This window comes from Centruroides vittatus, unplaced genomic scaffold (assembly GCF_030686945.1).
Source record: "Centruroides vittatus isolate TY-2023 unplaced genomic scaffold, ASM3068694v2 scaffold_1444, whole genome shotgun sequence".
NCBI classification, from domain to species: domain Eukaryota; kingdom Metazoa; phylum Arthropoda; class Arachnida; order Scorpiones; family Buthidae; genus Centruroides; species Centruroides vittatus.
Genome location: NW_027122679.1, coordinates 1,716,075 through 1,737,479, shown reverse-complemented (window position 1 = coordinate 1,737,479; position 21,405 = coordinate 1,716,075). Strand labels below are relative to the sequence as shown.

The 21,405-nt window shown below is 30.7% G+C and overlaps 1 protein-coding gene across 2 annotated transcripts in view; it reads left to right on the top strand.

Moving 5' to 3' along the window:
• LOC136987084 (activin receptor type-2A-like) overlaps window positions 1-21,405 on the top strand; it is an 81,869-nt gene that overhangs the window by 49,436 nt on the left and 11,028 nt on the right. For both annotated transcript variants that reach the window (XM_067284745.1, XM_067284744.1), the window contains exons 4-6: window positions 2,998-3,317; window positions 11,494-11,661; window positions 13,427-13,666. In XM_067284745.1, the coding sequence (XP_067140846.1) occupies window positions 2,998-3,317; window positions 11,494-11,661; window positions 13,427-13,666 (728 nt within the window). The remainder of the gene's footprint in view (window positions 1-2,997; window positions 3,318-11,493; window positions 11,662-13,426; window positions 13,667-21,405) is intronic.

Sequence of the window (21,405 nt, the reverse complement as noted above, 5' to 3'; positions counted from 1 at the left end):
ATGGAAATACGAAAATATTTTTTAGGAAGGTTAACAACGGTACAATTAAAGGAATAATTAAAAAAGTACAATGCCAAGTTAGCTGGTAGAAAAGTTGATTTAATAGAAAGGTAAGTTAAAATAATCTACATCTATATTTTTATCGTTAATTATTACATTTAAACATTTATAATTTCACGTCCTTATAACTATTACATGATATGGTAACTTACCAGTAGATGAAAGTTTTAAGGATAGGATTTCACAAAATGCACATTTTTCATTGATAAAAACATTTAAAGATCAGTAAAGTTGTCATTGATTCCTTTCACATTTGTCTAACCAATACAAAGGTCAAAACTTTAAAATGAATTTTTTTTTCCTTTGGAATATGGTGATGTACTGAGCCTGATATATTATAACCAATTTATACCAGTACCTGAAATGTTAACTGTACCAATAGGTTATCACTGTAATTTAGAACAACAATCAACACAAACAAAACTATTTTCTATGAAGTTCTAAGACAATATAAGGGATATATATCTTAATCTTTCACCAAGAGAAAACAATTTTTGGAGTATTTAAAATAAATATAATTAAAATGTCTTTTTTATTGGTCACAAGTCTTCTTATTTGTTTCAATAATTTAATGCAATAAGACTAATTTCTTCACCAATAAACTTTTTGTACAAGTGAATTTTTACTCATTTTCTTTTACTAAATCTGGCATAACTGTACATATGCCATATTTAGGTGCTTGTCAATACTGTTTAGTTACCTTATACTGTTTATTTTTATATAATATGTAATATATTAAGGTAAGAATATAATATAAAATAATATTTTTTTGCCTTTCCTGTCAATGGTACATAAAAAAATAAATAAAATATTGATGATCATGTTAACTAGTTATTAAACTTGTTTACAATAATTTTCAGGTTACTGGCATATGAGAGGAATCAGGAAACTCACAATTTTTCTATATCCTGTGATAGCTGTCCTGAACTCAAACTTCCTGATTCATCTAAATATAAGGATCTCTCTCCAAGTTTACAAATACCAGTTTTGACTATAGAGACAATTGATGCCTACATGGAGATGTCAGATCAAAGAATGCCACTGTCTTCTGTGCAGATGTATTTTAATGAATTCTTATTAACAATAAGAGGAACAAAAGAGAAAAAAATTTTATATTTTAAAGGTAATGTAAAATCTGAATAAACCAAGGGGAACACATATTATACAGATTTAGTAATTACAGATGATGGGGATATAGAAAATGCAATATGTGAATGTACTGTACAGCAGGTAAAGAGCCTAAAGCATATTGCAAACATGTATGTGTAACACTATTGGCAATAGAAGAATACGAAAGAACAGGCAATTATAAGTGTCACAAAACATGCACACGGGTTCTGCAAACATTCCATCAGCCTACCTGCCAACATAAAGGTTCCCCAGTTAAAGCTAATGAGCTTCCATTTCATTTATTTAAGAAGAGAGGAATGAAAAGGAAACGATTGGAAGACAAAATTTGACTCCAGACCATCTGGCAGTTCAATCCCTGATTATACAAACTTTGTTATTAATTTGGCAATGAACATGCAAAGTGGTTGTGCAATACTGATATTGCAGTTAAAGCAACTAGCAAACGAGGGCTTTAGAGTCAGATCATGATTATTGCAAAAGCACAATGTCTGAAATGTTTTTAAGTGCTTTACAAGCAACTGAAGCAAGTAGGTAGTACATAAAACATTTAGAAAAAGAGACCCGATTACAACGAAAAAGTGCAGTTTGGAAGAAGGAACATTTGTTATGTTTGACATCTTCAAACTTTGGAAAAGTTTGTAAATTAAAATCAGCAGACAGACTAAAATTGTGTGACTTGTTACTGTCAAGTAGGCCAATAAAAAGTAAGGCAATTTCTCACGGCTTAAGGTATGAAAAAGAAGCAATTGAAGCATATTCTTCTTTTGTAAATACTCCTGTGAAAGAATGTAGCATGTTTCTTCATCCAAAATACCCATTCTTAGCTGCAAGTCCAGATGGGCTAGTGGATGATGATAAAATATTAGAAGTTAAATGTCCTTACTCCAGTTTTAAACTTCCTGTGAATGTGCAAAATGTACCATATTTGGAATGTACTGATGATAAAAGTACTTTAAAACGGAATCATGATTATTTTTATCAAATTCAAGGCCAATTAGCAGTGACAAATAGACAAGTTGCTCACCTGTTTATTTACACAAAAAGTGACTTCAAAGTTTGTGTCATTCCAAGAGATGATAAATTTATTGCAGACATGATTGAAACACTAATTATGTTTTTCCATGAGCATTCTAAGCCAGCTGTTTAAAAAAAAAGTTCTATAAATATTAAGTTTATGAAATAATTGAGCTAATTGTTATTTTTATTTTACAATTTGAGTTTATGTAAAATTTTGGCAGAGTCAAAAATGGCAAAAAGCTGAGGAGGATGTTTTCAGTTGGCATAAATGTTTACAAAAGTGACAAAAGTCAGTCACAATGCTAATCAGAAAACAAAGGTAATTTTTGCCAAAGATAGAAAAATCCATGATTTGCACAGAAGACAAACTAGGTAAAAATGCCTTTGCTTTAGACCAGGAGTTCCCTCTATTGTTAAATGACTAAATAGTGCTTTTCTGAAGAAAAAGTATTAGAAGATTCATAATAGAATGGCTTGGATTTAATAATTTGTTCTCTATTGTTTTAAAGATATTACATTATCATATAAATTCTAATATTTAATATCAGTTTCTGTATTTTAATTATTTAAATTAAATGTGATTACTCTTCTTGTATCGTAATACTCATAAAATATTATTTAGATGATAGATTTGATAGATTTTCCAATGCTGAATGAAAAAATAAAAGTTGATTAATAAAATTGCTAGACTAATATTTGAGAAATGTTTTTATTAGAAAAATTGTTAATATTTTTAATTTATGAATTAAAATCAAATTACATTTATTATTTTATTTTTTGATACTTTAGAACCTAAACCAAGTGCAAATGTTCCAATTACAATGGCAAACAACAGCACACAAATTTTTAATATACTTATGTACACATTGGTGCCGTTTATGATCTTAACGGTGGTCATAGCCGTGGCCTATTGGATATACAGACATCATAAAATGGTATACTTTAATGAGCTGCCTACCTCAGAACCATCACCTCTTCCACCACCATCTCCTTTTCTGGGTTTAAGACCTATTCAGTTGATTGAAGTTAAGGCACAGGGACGATTTGGTGCTGTGTGGAAAGCTCAAATTCTAAATGATTATGTAGCTGTGAAAATATTTCCTCAACAGGTATGAAGTTCCTTCCAAATTACTTACTAAAGATTAAATATTTAATTTTTCTCAAGATTATTTGTATCTTAAAAAAGTCAAATACAAACTGTAGTGAAATCAAAAATTAAAATATTTTAAATAATATTCAAAATGTAGATACAGTCAAACTTTGATTTAGCATTACCATATGTTTGCCTTTGAAATTGGCATGGTTTTTTGAACATGGCACTAAATTGAATTGTCCCAAACAGTAAGAGTTAAATATAGATTAGTAGGGTCTACATAAAAGTTTGAGTTTTGGTGTAAAAGTCGCATGATCTGGTGATGATGATGCTGTTTATAATACAAAACCATTCAGTAATCAACAGATACTGAAGGGTTCTGTAATATTTTTGGAGAAGACCCATTCATGAGTATTACAAAGAGGGTGCTGTATTGAGGTTTGACTGTGTATCTTGTTATAGCTTTGATAAAACATAACTACTTATTCTGAATATAATAATAATAACAATAACAACAACAACAACATGCCAGAAACTATACAACACATCACTTCTGGTTGCAAGCTCTTGGCACAGACAGATTATCTACACAGGCATAATCAAGTAGCAAATATAATACACCAAGAGCTTGCAAACAAACACAAATTAGTAGACGTCCACGAACCATACTACAAATACATTCCACAGACAGTATTGGAAAACAACGTGCACAAAATGTACTACGACAGAGCCATATCACAGATAAAACAATTTACCACAACAGACCAGACATCACACTCATTGACAAACACAATAAAATCACATACATTATAGACATATCTATTCCAAACACTCACAACATACAAAACGCATGCACTGAAAAAATTAGCAAGTACACAGAACTCGCCCAGGAAATAAGGCATCTGTGGAGGATGGATAGGGTGCTTATTGTACCTGTTGTTCTCTCCTCTACAGGTGTCATACCACACACACTACACAAAAGCCTGGGCACATTACAATTGAATAGAAACACATACATCACACTACAGAAGGCCACTATATTGAATACATGTCATATTGTGAGAAAATTCCTGAATACAGACACACACACTGATACACTTTTTTAATTTTTGTTTTGGTTACTATGCCTTGACTTTGGTCCGGCATAGTACATAGCCACCAGTGTTAACCGAGTATATCTCACTTAACCCAACATAATAATAATAATAATAGTAAATAATAATAATACAGGATGTTCCCCGGGCATTTGTAGTTTTAAACTTCTATAAAATTCATTTTGTTTGGATATGTAAATAAAATGTGCTGGAGAATGTTGGTCAATACTTCTAAGTTTTATGTGCATATGCTTGAAATTACCATTGGTGCTGCACAGTGACAATCTGGATCTCCACTGCCACATGATCTAGATTGCCAGGGCCCATTTCTTGGTCTGTCCGATTACCCAACATCATTTCTTTGTGGGCATGTTAAGGATCAGCATACACACGATCCTTGATATACCCACCAAAAAAAAAGTTTAAAAGATACGACGTCAGGTGATTGGACAGACCAAGATATGCAGTCCCAGCAATCTAAACCAAAGGCAGCAGTGCCCTTTCAAGTATGTGCACAAGAAACTTGGAGTACTGACGAACATTCTCCACCACATTTTATTTACATAGCCAAACATTTCTACTCTTAAACTGGGTTTTACAGAACCAGTTTAAGAGTAGGAATGTTCGAGGAGAACACCCTATACAGTAAGTAAAGCATCGATTAACCGACCGCGTTCTAGTCAGCAAATTCAAATATCCGCTAGTGATGTGACGCTACAATATTTGGTTATGCCTTGGTTACTTTAATATTATTTTTATTAAATTTTTGCATGTTTTAGCTGGCAGCACTGGCTCGACCATGAAAGGGAGGCTAGTATTTAAACTAGGCCTAATACACTATACTAATAATGTATTTTTTCGTACTTTTCGGTTATCCGACTTTTCAGTTATCCGACCAACTCCAGTCCCCAGTTAAGTCGGATAATCGATGCTCTACTGTATATTGAATTGGTGTAATTTAAATTATGAAAATTGTAATTGAAAACATGATGAATCATATTGTTGTTAATATTAATATAGTTCAAAAATTTCTGCACTATATTTATAAGTAATATGAAATTATTGAAAAATTAATAGATTAATATAAACTTATATTTTACAATATGTTATATATAATTAAAATAGCTGGATTTAATTTGAAATTAAAATTCATATATACACAACCAACTTATAGATGAAGCTAATTTATATCAAATAAACAACCCTACTAACTCAATTCAATGCAAAAACATCATCAACCACACCAACCACTACCATAATTCATCGGGCTATAACTGCATAATTTTTAATTATTTATTTCAAATTATAGCTCGGTGATTTACACCAGTGGTTGGCGTGTTTCTAATTTATATCATTTCCTAAACATATAATGCATAATAAAATTATAAAAAAAATTATATACAAAAATAAAAAAATTTTATTACAGATATAAATTACAATAAATATTCAATAGCAGTATCAAATGATTTTAACATACATTTTAAATGGTAACCCAACTTTTTAATAAATTATTTTTTGACTTTGAGTAAATAGTTTATCAAAAAGTAATTACAGTTATTGAAACATATTAAACAGCTATATAAAATAAAACAAACTAAATATGAACATATTAACGATTCTTGATTGATTATGTAAATTTTCTTTGTTAGTGAATAAGATCACGGAGTGGTAGAAATTTAAATCGGTTATTCAGAATTGAGAATGTTATTATATTCATCGACTTATTCCAAAACCGTGTTGTCTTTTAATTATTCTTTACTTCACAAGTAGGTGCGTAGGTAGACACTGGACATCTTTAACATCCCTCTTTATTCAGGAATATCTTACACACCAATACGCGTTTTGGGCATATGCCCCTCTTCCATTGGCTTTTCCTTTAAGACATTTAGTAAAGAGGTGCTAGTTATTTATTCAGTTCATAATGTAATGATATTGCAAATTATAAAGCTTTTATGATAGATAGTAGATGTCTTTGATATATTTTATGAATATAAAAAAATTTGTGAGTTGACTTTTGCCAATTCTCAAATTTTTAATACTCACATTGTTACTTGTAGTTTTTTTATTAGTGGTAATTGAAATAATTGTTGTACAATTTGAGAGTTGTACCAGTTTTCATAAATTGTGTTTTTATAAGTCATTCTGAAGTTGTGTACAGGTATACCTTGCGTTACGTTGGTAATTGGTTCCAGGAGAGGCGACGTAAGTTGAATTTACTTGTCACTAGTGTAAACCACAAATTGCCATTCCCAGTTCTGTATTTTATTTATAAATGCATTTTTAATAATGTATGGTTAATAAGAATCTATTTTAAGCTTACAAACAAATAAATTTTAGTTTTTAATATAGTACAGAAGAAAATAATCTAAATTTATGGATACATGTACGTACAGTACATACTTGTAAATGTACATGTTTATAATTTGGTGATGTTTACAATACATCGTGGACTCTTTATTTGTGAATGTGGTTTCTCTAAGACATCATAAAATAAGATGATTTTTTAAGGTTAAATAACAAATACAGTTATTAAAATTATTTTGCGATACTAGAAAATAAACTAATTTATGTTAAATTTACCGATATCGAGTGGTGCTGACAACAATGCCAAATGGTAGATATTGGAACTACCATGGAAAATGCCAATAATGAGCACTTAAAGACCGCTAAATAAGACGACAACACAGAAACACAGATATTTTCATGTTTCGTTCTCTAGGATTTATGATGATTATATTAACATTTACTGTAAATGTACATATTTTAATATGATTATGTGCTTTTAACGCTTTTCTAGTGAGTGATATTACGACTTCAATATTTGTGGCGGACAGGATGTAAAGTCGAATAAAATGACTTAAACTTGATTTTTATTTTTCTATATACTTTTTTGATAAACAATGAATAATTGAGAACGGCGTAACTTAAGGTATACCTGTATTTTAAATGAAAGTTTTAAAAACAAGCTATTTTTGAAGAATGAGTTTTTACTGTTTCCTTTATTGAAACAGCTGTGACAGTTTTGTAACAATACGTCTTTACAAAATGGGTTGCTAACACTGTTAGTTGCCTCTTACGACAGGAAGGTCTAGTTACTGGGGTATTCTAACCCCCCCCCCCCAATTATTTATTAAAACTGAAGTATTTCTGGTTACAATTACATTGTGGGATGATAAAGGGTTCGTACAATAAAAAATTTTTATTTTTAGAAAAAATGTTAAGGGTCCTTAATAGCCTCCATTCTTACTAAAAGTCCTTAATTTTATTTTTTAGCAGACTTGTTTTAGTTTCTGTGTTTACTTTTAAAGTGATTTTTTTTTACGTAATTCAAAACTACATTTGACAGCAAAAATTGTAGTTTTTTTATTAGTTGTCTATGTACTAGTTGTCTATTTTTTCTACATTTAAGATGGGAATGAATGTACTTATTGAAATATAAATAAATGATATCAAATTTTTGTTGTAACATATAATTAGGCTCAATAAGAAAAGAATAATCTGTAGACCATAATTGATTTGAAGCATCTTTCCAACGGAATTTTTCCATTTAGGAATAGACACAAGGTTACTAGGTATTTTAGAGGAATGGGAAATGGCAAGATCTAAAAGAAGAGTGGTATAATCAGAATTAAAACTATTAATTGAATAAACCATAGCATGCCTATTTAACCAAAAGATTAAATGAAGGAGTGAATTCTTGTGTGTTGGAAAAATTATGTATTGCTTAAAATTGAAGTATCATTTAGAAGAAGTTGTTCATCATTATTAGATTGAGAGTAGAAGGAAGACCAGCAGACCATTATATCTTTGTGAGGTTAAAATAGCCTAACAATATAATTTTGTGAGAATACATATTTCTAAAATAGTTTAAAAAAATCTTAAGTGAAAGTTTAACATTGGAAGTAATATAATCACATCTTTACACAATCAAACCATGTGACTTTCTGGAATGAGAAATTAAAAAAAAAAAAATTTAATTTATATGGAAAATAGTTTTAATTTAATTTTTATATTCAAGTGATATTGTCTGGATAGTGTCACATTCTGCTCTAATTTGCATTTATGGCATCCCATCCAGAGAGTAATAAAACAATAAAAGAAAGTTTTATTACTCTACATTCATGGCAGTCAAACCATAGCTTTCTAGTTCCTTTTTGCAGCTGCTGTATATTAAACCCCTATCCCTTATTGCTCGGGTAGGGGTCCAACTTTAATGCTTTTCCTATATATATATCAGAATAGCACCAAATATACAAGTATGTATACAGTATATAGGTTATATATAAATACCATTCCAGTATACACTGGTGTGCAAAACTTAAGCAATGATTGATTTTTTTTGCCATAATTCCACAAGAAATCACCTGGGAGACATGAAATTCAGAATACAGAGACAGTATTTTGTACTTAAAGGATGAAGAAAGCATACTAATATAAAAACTGAATTGGTACAAATGATTGTCTGCTCAACAAACAGATGTCCCTTACTAAGGGATATGATCTCCCTTAACTGCATTTCCATACTCAACATCAGATTATCAAACAGTTGTTGAGATAAGAGTTCCCATTCCTCAATGAGCATCTGTTTCAGTTGTTGGGTGGTATCCAGCAGATATAACCGTTGAAAGGTGTCTCCCCAAAGCATCCCATACATGTTAAATTGGGAGTATGCTGGCTAATCCATTCTAGTGATATCTTCACTTTCAAGAAGTTCCTCAACAGCACGCGTCTGATGTGTCCTGGAGTTGTCATCCTAAAAAATGAAGTCTGCACCAATGGCACCTTGGAACAGATGCATGTGGGGAAGGATCACTTGCTAACAATAGCGATCTCTGATAACAGTACTTCCATCGAAAATTTGGAACTTAGTCCTCCTGTTCATCATAATACCTCTCCAAACAAGCACCAGGACCACCATAACAGTCTCTTTCCATGACATTAGTGGGATAAAACTGTGTCCCTATCTCTCTCCATATCAATTGGCATTGAGAATTGCTTGTGATACTGAAACAACTCTTATCTGTAAATAAGATGTGACTCCATTGATGAGATGTCCAGTCTTTGTGTTCCTTACATCAGTCTAAAGGTGCTGCCAATGGGATGCAGGATTCAGGACAGCAGGTGAATAGGCCACCTTTATGAAGGCATCTGGCCACATTAAACCATGACACTTTTTGTCCTGCAGCTGGTGAGCAATGCTGCCTGCTGACTGGTATCAATCTCGTTTTGCTTGCAGGATGATATATCAGTCATCCACTGGCATTGTTTTTCTTGATGACCACCACCAACCTTTCTTATAGCTGTACCTGTGGTTTGGAAGGCTTTCCAAGCTCATGAAATGACACTTTTGTTGATTCCAAACTCTTGGGCTACACTCGGCATACTACTCCCTCCTTCAAGCATGCCGATTATTCTACCACGTGTAAAGTCATCCATACGGTTTCTTCTAGTTATGTTGCATGTACAAACTCACTTGAACTTGCAGCAAATGTCTTTAATAGTGCCTTTTGTTCTTTTTATTGTAGTCTTGCACTGTGTGCGCTGACTACATGTGTTTTTTGTGCCTCGTGTCACCTGTGATGTCTTCTTCCTGATTTTTGTGCAGGAATCACCTTTCTACAGAATTGGATGTTCATTGTACTGATGATCACAAAAAGCCCTTTTCTACAATTTCATGGCTGTCTGTTTAAAAATTACATTGTTGCTTAAGTTTTGCATGTCATATTTTTAATATGCAGTGTATTGCTAGTTATTGTGACAAGGTTTGGCCACCCTTGCTTTATATCCATCACTCCCACTCTACACATCAACATAATCTGTGAAGCTAATTCAAACCAAATGATCTGCCAATTAATTTGTCTAGAGGTAGGTGGTAATGCCATCGTCTCATGTTAGTATCAATAATTATAATAAATTAATATATTAAAATAGTAGTAGTTCTAGAAGTGAAGACCTGATGGAGGTCCAGTTAGAGTAACTGGTGACGCATTTGCACAGTAAGTAGGAATTGCAGGTTTCTTCTAAGAATTTGCATTCATTTCTTCCATAAATCCAAATTCAAAAAGTTAATTTATTGTAATTATTGAAATTAACACAAGATTGTGGCATAACCTCCTACCTCTAGACAAATTAATTAGTTTCCGATCATTAAATTAGCTGTGTAATAGCCCAATAATTTGGTAGATCATTTGGTTTGAACTACAGCTGCTATTTTGCATTTCCTAATACATCAATTGCTATATTTGTATTAAAGCTTTTATGGAAATAGCTTTAATGAAATTACAGCAACTGACTAAGCATTTGTATCCATATTGATTAACAATCAGTTGTTTTATTTAAAATTTTTAAAGCTTTGTGATTTTTTTTTTGTAATTTATAGATTTCACAGTAATATTTTTCAAAAATTTAATGCAAAAAATTTGTATTGTTTGCTGGTATTACTTTTATAACTAACTAATTGTAATTGCAAATGTTTATTGCATCTTTAAAAATTAGAAATATTAATTCATATACATTAACACATTGAAATAAACAAAGTTCTTACAATAAATCATTTTAAAAGTCATTTGTCTTGCTCACTTTTCAAATGAGTAAGACAAATGACTAATAATGTGTAACTACTAAAATGTAATAATTATTTCTATCATTTATCATGCAATTCATATACGTAGCCATTATTTATGGAAGTGTGTGGAATATGAATTCTTTTTGACAATATCTGTAAAAATATAAATTATAATTAATAACATGATATCATAATAGATTAAAAATAATAATTTAATGTGTTTTTCTAAGTTAAGTTTTTCTTGATTTGCAATGAAAATAGAGATATAAATAAAACTCACTAACCTTATGCGAGCTTTGCATTTAATTACGAAAACCATTACCTATGTCTTCAGTCCCTTCTTTGGGTGGATTTAAAAAAAAAATCTAATCTCTCCAGTGCTAGTGTTCTAGCATTCATAATGGTTTTCACAATTAAATGCAAGGCTGGCATAAGGTTAGTGACTTTTATTTATATTGATTAATACCTTGCTATTAGAAGATTACTCTATTTTTGCTAACATTTTTAAAATTAAACATTGGTTTTTTTCTTAGGATAAAAATTCTTGGTTAATTGAGCAAGAAATTTATAAACTTCCACAGATGAAGCATGAAAATATTTTATCATTTGTGGGAGTTGAAAAAAGGGGAGATAGCATTCAGACAGAATATTGGTTAATCACAGCATTCCATGAAAAGGGATCTTTGTGCGACTACCTCAAGGTAAAGATGTTCAATTTGCTTTTTTAATTATTATTTTGTAAATATTATTCTGTAATAAGTTATAGCTTTTTAAATTTGATATTCACTTATTAAAAATAATTACAATCGTACCTTTATGTGGATCTGATTATTGAAAACTCCGTATAGTGCAATTAATTAATATTGGATATATTTTAGTATAGTAATAAGTCAATCTAAATTTACTAGCTTTTTAATTTTTCATATACAATTGGTGTTTTTAATACATCTGGCCTTGCACTGCAATCTCTGAGCATTGTACTGTACATTCATGCTAAAACTTTTGGTACTTTACAGCCATTTGCATTGTATATAAAATTACAATGGCATTATCATCATCATCTACATAATTATGAATGTAAAAAGGAACTAAAGTAATGTTAACAAACACAACAAATATAAATAATTAACATTAGAGCAAAAATTGGACGTAATAAAGTGTTATGTAGATGCATTGTTTGCTAAGATTTTGTGTGGCTAAGAGTGAATGAGTTATCAGTGTGGGCAACTGTTAAAGAAAAAAATTGATATAAAGTATACAGCATATCTATGTATTGTTATTCATCAAAAATGGTCACTAAAATTGGAAGTTTTCAAATATTAAATATAGAATGCCTTTTATCATTACAGATAGAAGACAATAATGAGAAATCAATTCCACTTAGCTTTCACCCAAATTTCCTTTTGACTATGTTTTTATAATGCACTTTAAGAAAACAGAGGCGCTGCAGATGAAACAAAATGAGCCGGCACTTTTCCTATTAAATACATACCCTGTTTGGTGCCATCCGTCACCTTGCGAGTTGGTCAATACTATTAGAATTTTTATTTTAATTTCATTAACTCTGCACCGTTGCAGTAAGAAATATTGAATTTTTTTAATAAACATATTTTCACAAAATTATAAAAATAAAATTGTAAAAATAATAATAAAAAACAGAAATTAACACTTTCAGCAAGAGTCGCATGTAACTCAAAAAGAGCGCATTTGCCCATGCCTGATATATAGCTTTAAAGTATATTGGGTTTAGTGTTGATGTTTGTTTATTTAAACAGTATCTTTTAATTTTAACACATTGTAAAATATAATTTTATGACTTGATGCTAATTTGTAGTAAATCATCTAAAATTTTATTAAATAGAAAAATTGTGTAATAAGTAGGACATTCGTAAGGTTCCCAGAAAATGGTTATTATTTGTAAACAGAATTCAATGCTTATAATCAATTGATGTGAGCGTAAACTCATCAACACTTGTTTTATTGGATATTCGTGTATAGCCCCAGTTTTATTCCCATGTTTAAAAAATACATCAAAGGCATTAGCTGGCAATTGAGAGATTGAGCAAAACATTTTATAGTGCAATGACTAGAATCAAAGAGTACTGATTTCTGCTGTAAGGGCTTAGAAGGGTGGCGACATTGCAAGGAAAAGTTTTTTTTTAACTTAAATGGAACACCTGTTGAAAAATAAATGGCTAAATTTAGTTTGTCCTCTTTTTATTTACATTTTCCAGGAACTTTTGGATCTCCCCTCATATTTAGACACTTTAACAATACATTATTTGTTCACATTTTTAACTAGATAAGCCTTTCCTTTTGTTTGAGTATTTATAAAATATATAAAAGTATACATTTCTGTTAAAAATTGATATTAAATTTTAGTTCAGATTTAATATTAGTTTTATTTAATGCTTATTTAAAAATTATTGTTTTAAAGAGTTTGTTTTATTTTGTCTTTTTATTCAGGCTAATTTAGTAAGTTGGGCAGAAGTTCTCAGTATTACAGATTCTATTGCCAAGGGTTTAACACATTTGCATGAAGAATTGCCTTCTACCAAAGTACAAGACTATAAACCTTCTATTGCCCATAGAGATTTCAAAAGTAAAAATGTTTTGATTAAAAGTAATATGACTGCATGCATAGCAGATTTTGGCCTTGCACTTATTTTTCGACAAGGGACTTCACCCGGAGAAGCTCATGGACAGGTATTTGATTATTAATTACTATTAATATTTTGTGTGTGTATAATGTGAATAAGAAAAGTGTTTAAATTTCAAAAATAAAAGAAGAAAATGGAATAATTTCTCAGCTAATTCATTTTAATTACTCATTTTAGTCAGAATAACAAAAATTATCATAAAAAATGTTTTTACTTTAGTATTATATATATATAAACATATCATATCATATACAAACTTTAGTATAATATAGTATTTATTATTATAGTATATATTTAGTATTATATTATTATTTTCGGTTGTATAGAATTTGCTCCAATATTAAAATTATCATCATCTCTAATTGAAATGATAATCTGTTTCATAGTAATGCACATTATAAAATATTAAATATTGTAATTTGTACAGTCCGTAAAGAAATTATAAACTCAAGTAAAAATTTTCTGTGTTTTAATTTCTTTTCATCCACAGTCAATTGTTACTATATGAGATGATTTTAATTAGTCTTAAGAATATATAATGAAATAAACAAGTCTTTGTATTGTATCATTTTAATAAACAATCAAAAATTTGAATTGTTATAATTTTTTGTTGTAAACAATTTATAAACTCAAGGGTGAAAACTGATTATTACCGTTGAATGGAACAATCCACTATGCATGTATTTATGTAAATTAGTATGTGTAACATTTTGGGTGAGTCTAAGAATTCAAACTAAAAAAGTGACAAAAATGCCAAGGGGAGTAACCTTAACTGAAAGTGAAATACGAAAAATCTATTTCTTTAAGGGAAAAGGGTGGCCAACTCGTAAAATTGCTTCAAAACTTGGAAGATCTCAAACTGCAGTACAAAATGTACTAAAAAAGGGTGATAATTATAGCAAAATTAAACGTACAGGATGAAAACCAAGTCTGCAGCCTCGTGATCATCGCCACATTGCTAGTCTTGCAACAAATGAATCATTGTCTACCCGTGAGATAGGTGCAGTTTTACCAACTCCAGTGTTCCACCAAACTGTGTGGAAAAGCTTGAGAAAGAATAAAACAATAAACTTTATGAAAGTGAAGTCCAAACCAAAGCTAACAGAGTTACATCGGTCAACAAGGCTGCAATGGGCAAAAGATCATGTTACCTGGACAACTGAATGGAGAAAAATAGTTTTCTCAGACGAGAAAAAGTTTAACCTGGATGGCCCGGATGGCCAAGCATATTATTGGCACGATACAAGAAAGAATCCCAGGGTCAAATCCAGTAGACAACAAGGTGGAGGTTCAGTAATGATCCGGGCAGCAATCGGATATGAAGGGAAAACAGATTTGGCATTTATTAATGGGCGAATGAATTCTGAGACCAAGCTATGTTATATGAACATCTAATTCCATTTGGTCCTCTCATTGGTGGTCAAGACTGGATCTATCAACAGGACAATGCATCTGTTCACAAGTCAGCTAGTACTACAAAGTGGTTTTCACATGAAAAAATTGAAGTGATGGTTTGACCAGCACATAGTCCAGACCTTAATCCCATTGAAAACCTTAGGAGTCAACTTGTGGCATTAGTTTATCGCCATGGAAAACAATACAACACATCCGACGAGCTTACAGTTGCATTGTATAATGCCTGGGACAAAATTAAACTATGTGACATTCAAAACCTGCTTGATTCAATGCCTAAACAAGCTGTGGAGGTAATTGAAAACAAGGGAGGGTCCACAAAGTATTAAAAACTTACTAAATCACCCTTGAGTTTATAAATTGTTTACAACAAAAAATTATAACAATTCAAATTTTTGATTGATTATTAAAATGATACAATACAAAGACTTGTTTATTTCATTATATATTCTTAAGACTAATTAAAATCATCTCATATAGCAACAATTGACTGTGGATAAAAAGAAATTAAAATGCAGAAAATTTTTACTTGAGTTTATAATTTCTTTACGGGCTGTATAGAACATTGATAAATCTATAAGTTGAAAAAATATACATGTATTAAAAAGTTAAATTACTTTCAAAGACATTAAATAACTTTTGCTTTTAGTTAGAATTCCAAATACAGTACTTGCTCATTAATTTGAACTCAGAGGGACAGCCTTAAACCATTTGAATTAAAAGGAGGCCATTTCTAGATGTTACAGAACAAAAAAAAAAAAAAAAAGGATTTTAACAACACATTAACTCCATATGGCAAGCAGAATGATATCTTGTCAATGAGAAATACAAACAAAGATATAGTAGTGTATTTGATTTCCAAATCTAAGATTCTATATTACCCACAAGAAGCCATGACAAGCAAGTGCCACGACAAGCAAGTGCTACAAGGTGACCTTAAACTGTCCTAATCATGCATCAACTGATTTGAAATGTTTTTAAATTTTAATTAATTTATTTTTGAGATTAATTTATTAATTTTAAATATCAAAAATGGGAAGATGATATTAGTCTACTGTAAACACATGCTCTCAATTTGAATAAACAGGAGTTGGCTTAATCAAGTTCTAATTACCAAGAAAATTTTACATTGATTAAAATAGGAATTGGATGGGAACTAGTGTCTAGTTTGAATTAAGAGGTTATTTGAATTAAGAAGAATCTACTGTAAATTGTGTTTCTAAAATAATTTTTTTTTTTTTCCCTGTGTATGAGTTTTTATAAACTTTGCTCTAAAGCTGAGTGAATCCACATGAGTGATTCTGCCATGTCAAGCTTGCATATAATAATGACAGTTCCATGCAATTTGTACAGTTGTAATTCACTGCACAATTTGCATTTCATTCATGTACTGTCTGGTGGGAAAGATGATAAATCAAAGATGGATGACAATAATATGATCATTATAGCAACATACAGAATTTATTCTTTACAGAAAAAAGAAAAATAAAATAAAACATCCGTTTATTATTTTTCATCTTTATATTTTCCATCCCTTTTTATCAAAAATTTCTGGAAAATTATAAAATTCTTTTATTAATTTTTCAGTTGATTTATTCATCCACTGAGCCATTTTGTAGAAAATGATGTAAAACTGTCTTATTTGTTGCTGATTGCCTACATCTGATTTGTGCAGTGAAAAAGTATATCCAGTTCAAGCATCTAATTTGCTTCTAATTGCATGAATTAGACACTCGTTTGTTTTTTCTATGTCATGCATGTGCAGTGCCAAAGGCATTCAAATTGAATGCCAAAATTATTTGTGGATATCAAACTTAATTAACACATGAAACTCAATTTTTGAAAGTAGTGCATTAAAATATATTTAGTAAGATAGGAATTTCTTTGCTTTTTAATAAGTTATCCAAAATGAAATTAATATTATTTTAGTTTTATTTATTGAAATAAGGATAACACTAAAAATTTTGAAAAAGTGATGCTTTAAATTTAAATCACATTTTTCTTTTAACATTGTTTTGTACTTTAATGAAAACTATTATGTAGCAGAATTATTTTAAATCAGATGATATTTTAATTATTAATAAGTTTATTAATTTCTGTTAAACACTATTTAATTTCTTGTGAATTTAATAGTTATTTCCACACTAATCAAGCAAAATGTTATAGCTGTGTGTTTAAAATGCTATTGTTCCACCATACACTGTTAAAACAGCCCAGAGTCTCCAAGGCGCAAACTCAATAGGGTCTCTAAAGGTGTTCTTTGGTATCTGGGACTGTGCAATCACAAGTTGGTCTTACAATTTGTGCAGGTTTCCAGATGCAGGATTGGCAAAGTGGACTTTTCCATTGGAGAACATCCCATAGATACTCAATGGGACTGAGATCTGGCAAGTTTGATGACCAGGGCAGCATATTAAATTCCTGGATTGTGTTGTAAACGGATGTTTATTATATAGAAATTCACTGATCTTAATTCAAGACTGATTTGTAAAAATTCATATAAATTAAAATTTATTGTGGTTCTTAATTATAAAAAATGAATGAATCTTGGCACCATGTATAAAAATGCAAGCAGATTATATTATATGTAGCCTTTAAAGCATTTGATAGCTGTACATAAGCCAAAGATCTTTCTTTGTCAAGAAGCCTTCTTATTTGGTTGCTTTAATTAGTTGTCTGCTTGCATCTTTAAGTTAAAATTTTATATTTTTGTACTTAAAATTATACATGTGAAATTTAATACTAAAATTAGAATAATTTCTTTGGTTTTTATTTTTATTATTATTTTTTTTGGTTATTTCAATAATATCAAATTTAATTTTGATGTAACCATGCTAGCTACTCATGGCACTGACTGAAGACATCTTGGCATCCACGGCCTGTAATTACCCACTATGGCACTCGGCTAGCCATCTCTTTACCCTGGCACAATGTACATGTACATATACAGGGTGTTTCAAAACAAATGTAAGGGCAGGTAAAGGGGACCTAAATAAACAGATTTTGTAAAGGAATGTGGGTGTGGAAATGCAGCGTTGAAGTGCTAGCATATACAGCAGTATTAACAACAGATAAGTGAAACAACAAGTAAAGACAAAGGAAAGCAACAATTTATTTATGAAGCAGTTTACAATAGCTGCTCAAAAGAGCAACCACCAACAGCGATACAAGATTTACAGTGGCAGTGCATGGATTGGCGTACATTAGTAAAAACATCAGGCATGTCACACACATTTCTAGCAGCAACAGAGAGTTGGGCAACCAGATCTTCTTCAGATGTTATGGGATTATTGTACACCATTCTGTTAATGTGACCCCAAAAGAAGAAATCCAAGCATGTCAAATTTGGGGATCCACTTGTGCACAACTCCCAATGAAGACGCTCGAATGTTTGGTGATCCGGCAGATTCCTACCTGGAAATTGCTCCATGTACATGAGCAGCCGTTCCATTTCCTTGGCAGCCCTATACATGAAATGCATGTCGGCAAGCTCTGCATTGGTGTAACGATGCATGCTGCTCAAAATCCGTGAGGGGAATGACGATTCAAACCAGCGAAATGCTTTTATTCGCCAAACTCAACAGTGCCCTCTTACAGAATTTCTGCACCCACATTCCTTTACGAAAACTGCTTATTTAGATCCCCTCTACTTGCCTTTACATTTCTGACATATAGTTTTGAAACATCCTGTATAAACATCTTTTAAAGCCCGATAAAGCAGCAGTTGCGGGTTCAAGTCCCACTCCAGATCGATTCTTTTCTTCCAGAATTTGTAAATTATATTAATTTAATTATAATTATTAAATTAAAATTTAATAATATATTTTTAGTTGAAGAATGCTATTGTAGATATGATCAAAATTAGGAAATACTTAATATCGATTCAAATATGTAATCTGGGTATGAGTATTGAGGCGTGAAATAGCAAGTTCCAATTGACTAATAATTCAGATTAATTAGATTTAACTGTATATCTTTTATATTCCTTAATATTATATTATATGTATTATATTAATAATATAAAAGCTATCATCTGTGTGTGTATGAATTCTTTGTAACTCGTGCAATTTTAGTCCAATCCAGATGAAATTTTGTGTATATTCGTTTTATATTCTGATGGAAAGTATAGGCTGCTTATTTTTCAGAAATATTAGCTATAGAATAAACATTTTATCAATTTTGGATCAGTGATTGCACTTATGTTGCAGTGAGGTCAATGATCTCATTTAGTTCATACTTGATGAATGAATTTCCCTTAAGTTGCACATTTAAAATATTTTGGTAAATGGCATATTTTAAACTTATTTTGTTAAATTTAAAATTTAAACTTTAAAAAAAGATAGCCTTATCGTGTCACTTCTACAACAATTAAAAAGAAAACTTTTTATAGTGACGTTCTATTATCTAATCGGAATAACATTCTAATGAGCCTTATTTAAAATGTATTATTGTGCATTAACTATGCTTTGATGGGCAGTATAGGCTACTTAATTTGTAGAAACATTAGCTACTCTTCTTGAAATTTCTTGAAATCTGTGCTCTTCTCAATTCTTCAATCCCCACTTTCTCATAGAAAGTAGTCCATCATGCTTGGTTGGGGAATTTCTAGTAGCATTATATGTAAAATGAAATTCATCAAATCACTACCATCAAATTATATTTTGGCTAATGAAATAATTTGCAAAATTAAATAAAGTAATTTGGTTAAAAGATGGACTTCCTTCTTTTTGCAAAAATTACTTTATTTAATCATTAATTGGACATATTAAAACCTATGTATAATACAGTGATACCTCTGTTTTTGTCGATAATCCATTCAAAAACAATCGGTGAAATTTAAAACTGACGAAAACTGAGGCAATTATTTCCATATGAATCAATGTAAATCCAATTAATTATTTCTAGACACTCCAAAATACATACCAAAAACACATTTGATAGAGAATTAATATAGTGTTAAATACTAAAAGCAATAAGAAATTAACATAAAAGACTAATTAGCATTAAGATAAAAGCAATGGAATTGTTTGGCTAGACACACAGGGTAATGTCTTATCTTGTAGAAGCTAGTTGGATATGAGCTTCTAGCCTATATCGCCCTGTGGTAAAGTGTGATGTAATTGTCATGTAATAGTAATTGTATGCGATTATGATGGTCGTATCGAAGGAATAATGTCTTCCAAGAAATCTGGTTAAGGGTAACTGGCCCTATTCAGGCGTTACAGACGTGCAGAAAACCCGGAAAACTTAACATGGCCAGCACGCCCTGGCAAAGTGCAAACCCATGACCGAACTCCCAGTGTTCAGGGAACGGAACCATTGGCCAGTGGTGGGCTGTCGGAGGGTAATGTTCACACAATGAGAAATATTGCCACACCTCACCGGAAAATGCATGGGTCGCCCTTTGTTTTTGAAAAATTAGCAATGAGGTCACTTGAGCATGCCGAAAAAAACCGAAACCGACGATAACCGTGTTTAAATGATGCTATACTGTGGGACAGTTTTGTTGAGATCTGAAAAGGGAAAAAAATATTCAGAATGGGTTTAGTAAAATCTTTGAATTTTAAAAATATTTCTTTAATCATAATTAATGTTGATATGTTGATAGATTTAATTCTTCATTTGTTAATTTAACTCTTCTAAATTATGATTGCCACACAGTGATGTTTTGACTTACTACCGATGGATATGAATTATTTATTTTACCGTAGATAATTTCAAAAGAAAAAACGTTTCTTTCTTTATTTTATCATTTGTGCTGGTTTTATCTTCTTATTGATCAGAGTTGTTCATAATTCACAAAATTAAAATTGGCTGTACAGGGTTACAGGATACATAGTAAAGTCCTTATACATACACTTAACTGATAAATGCATAGCAGTAAATCTTGAGAAGTAGGAATGGACTAGGATATTATCAAGGAAACTATTCTTGATACAAATATGTTGTATCAAGGATAGTTTCTTGTTGGTCATTAGAATAATTTTCATATCTAATGTACGGTTTTACTTCCCATGCTTTTTATTCATGATATTTATGCATGCAGAGTGTCCTTTTGTACTAAATTTGGTCATGCTCTACAACTTTGTAGTTGCCTTTTTTTCCATATTATTCATCATTTTTGTGATAGGAGTACTAACTTCTGAATTTTATCACTAGTGGCATTGCAAACAGTCTCATCTCATATTGCACAGTCACTTTACTGTAACTATACATCGTGTTTGTGACTGTAACTATCTGCATTCGTCAGTTACATGAATGTTTGAGGACTTTACTATGCACCCTGTATATATAAAAGAAAAATTAAGTCTAATCCAAAAGATTTAAAAATTATGCACAATTTTTAATTGTAAACTGAAGCTTTTCCAACTC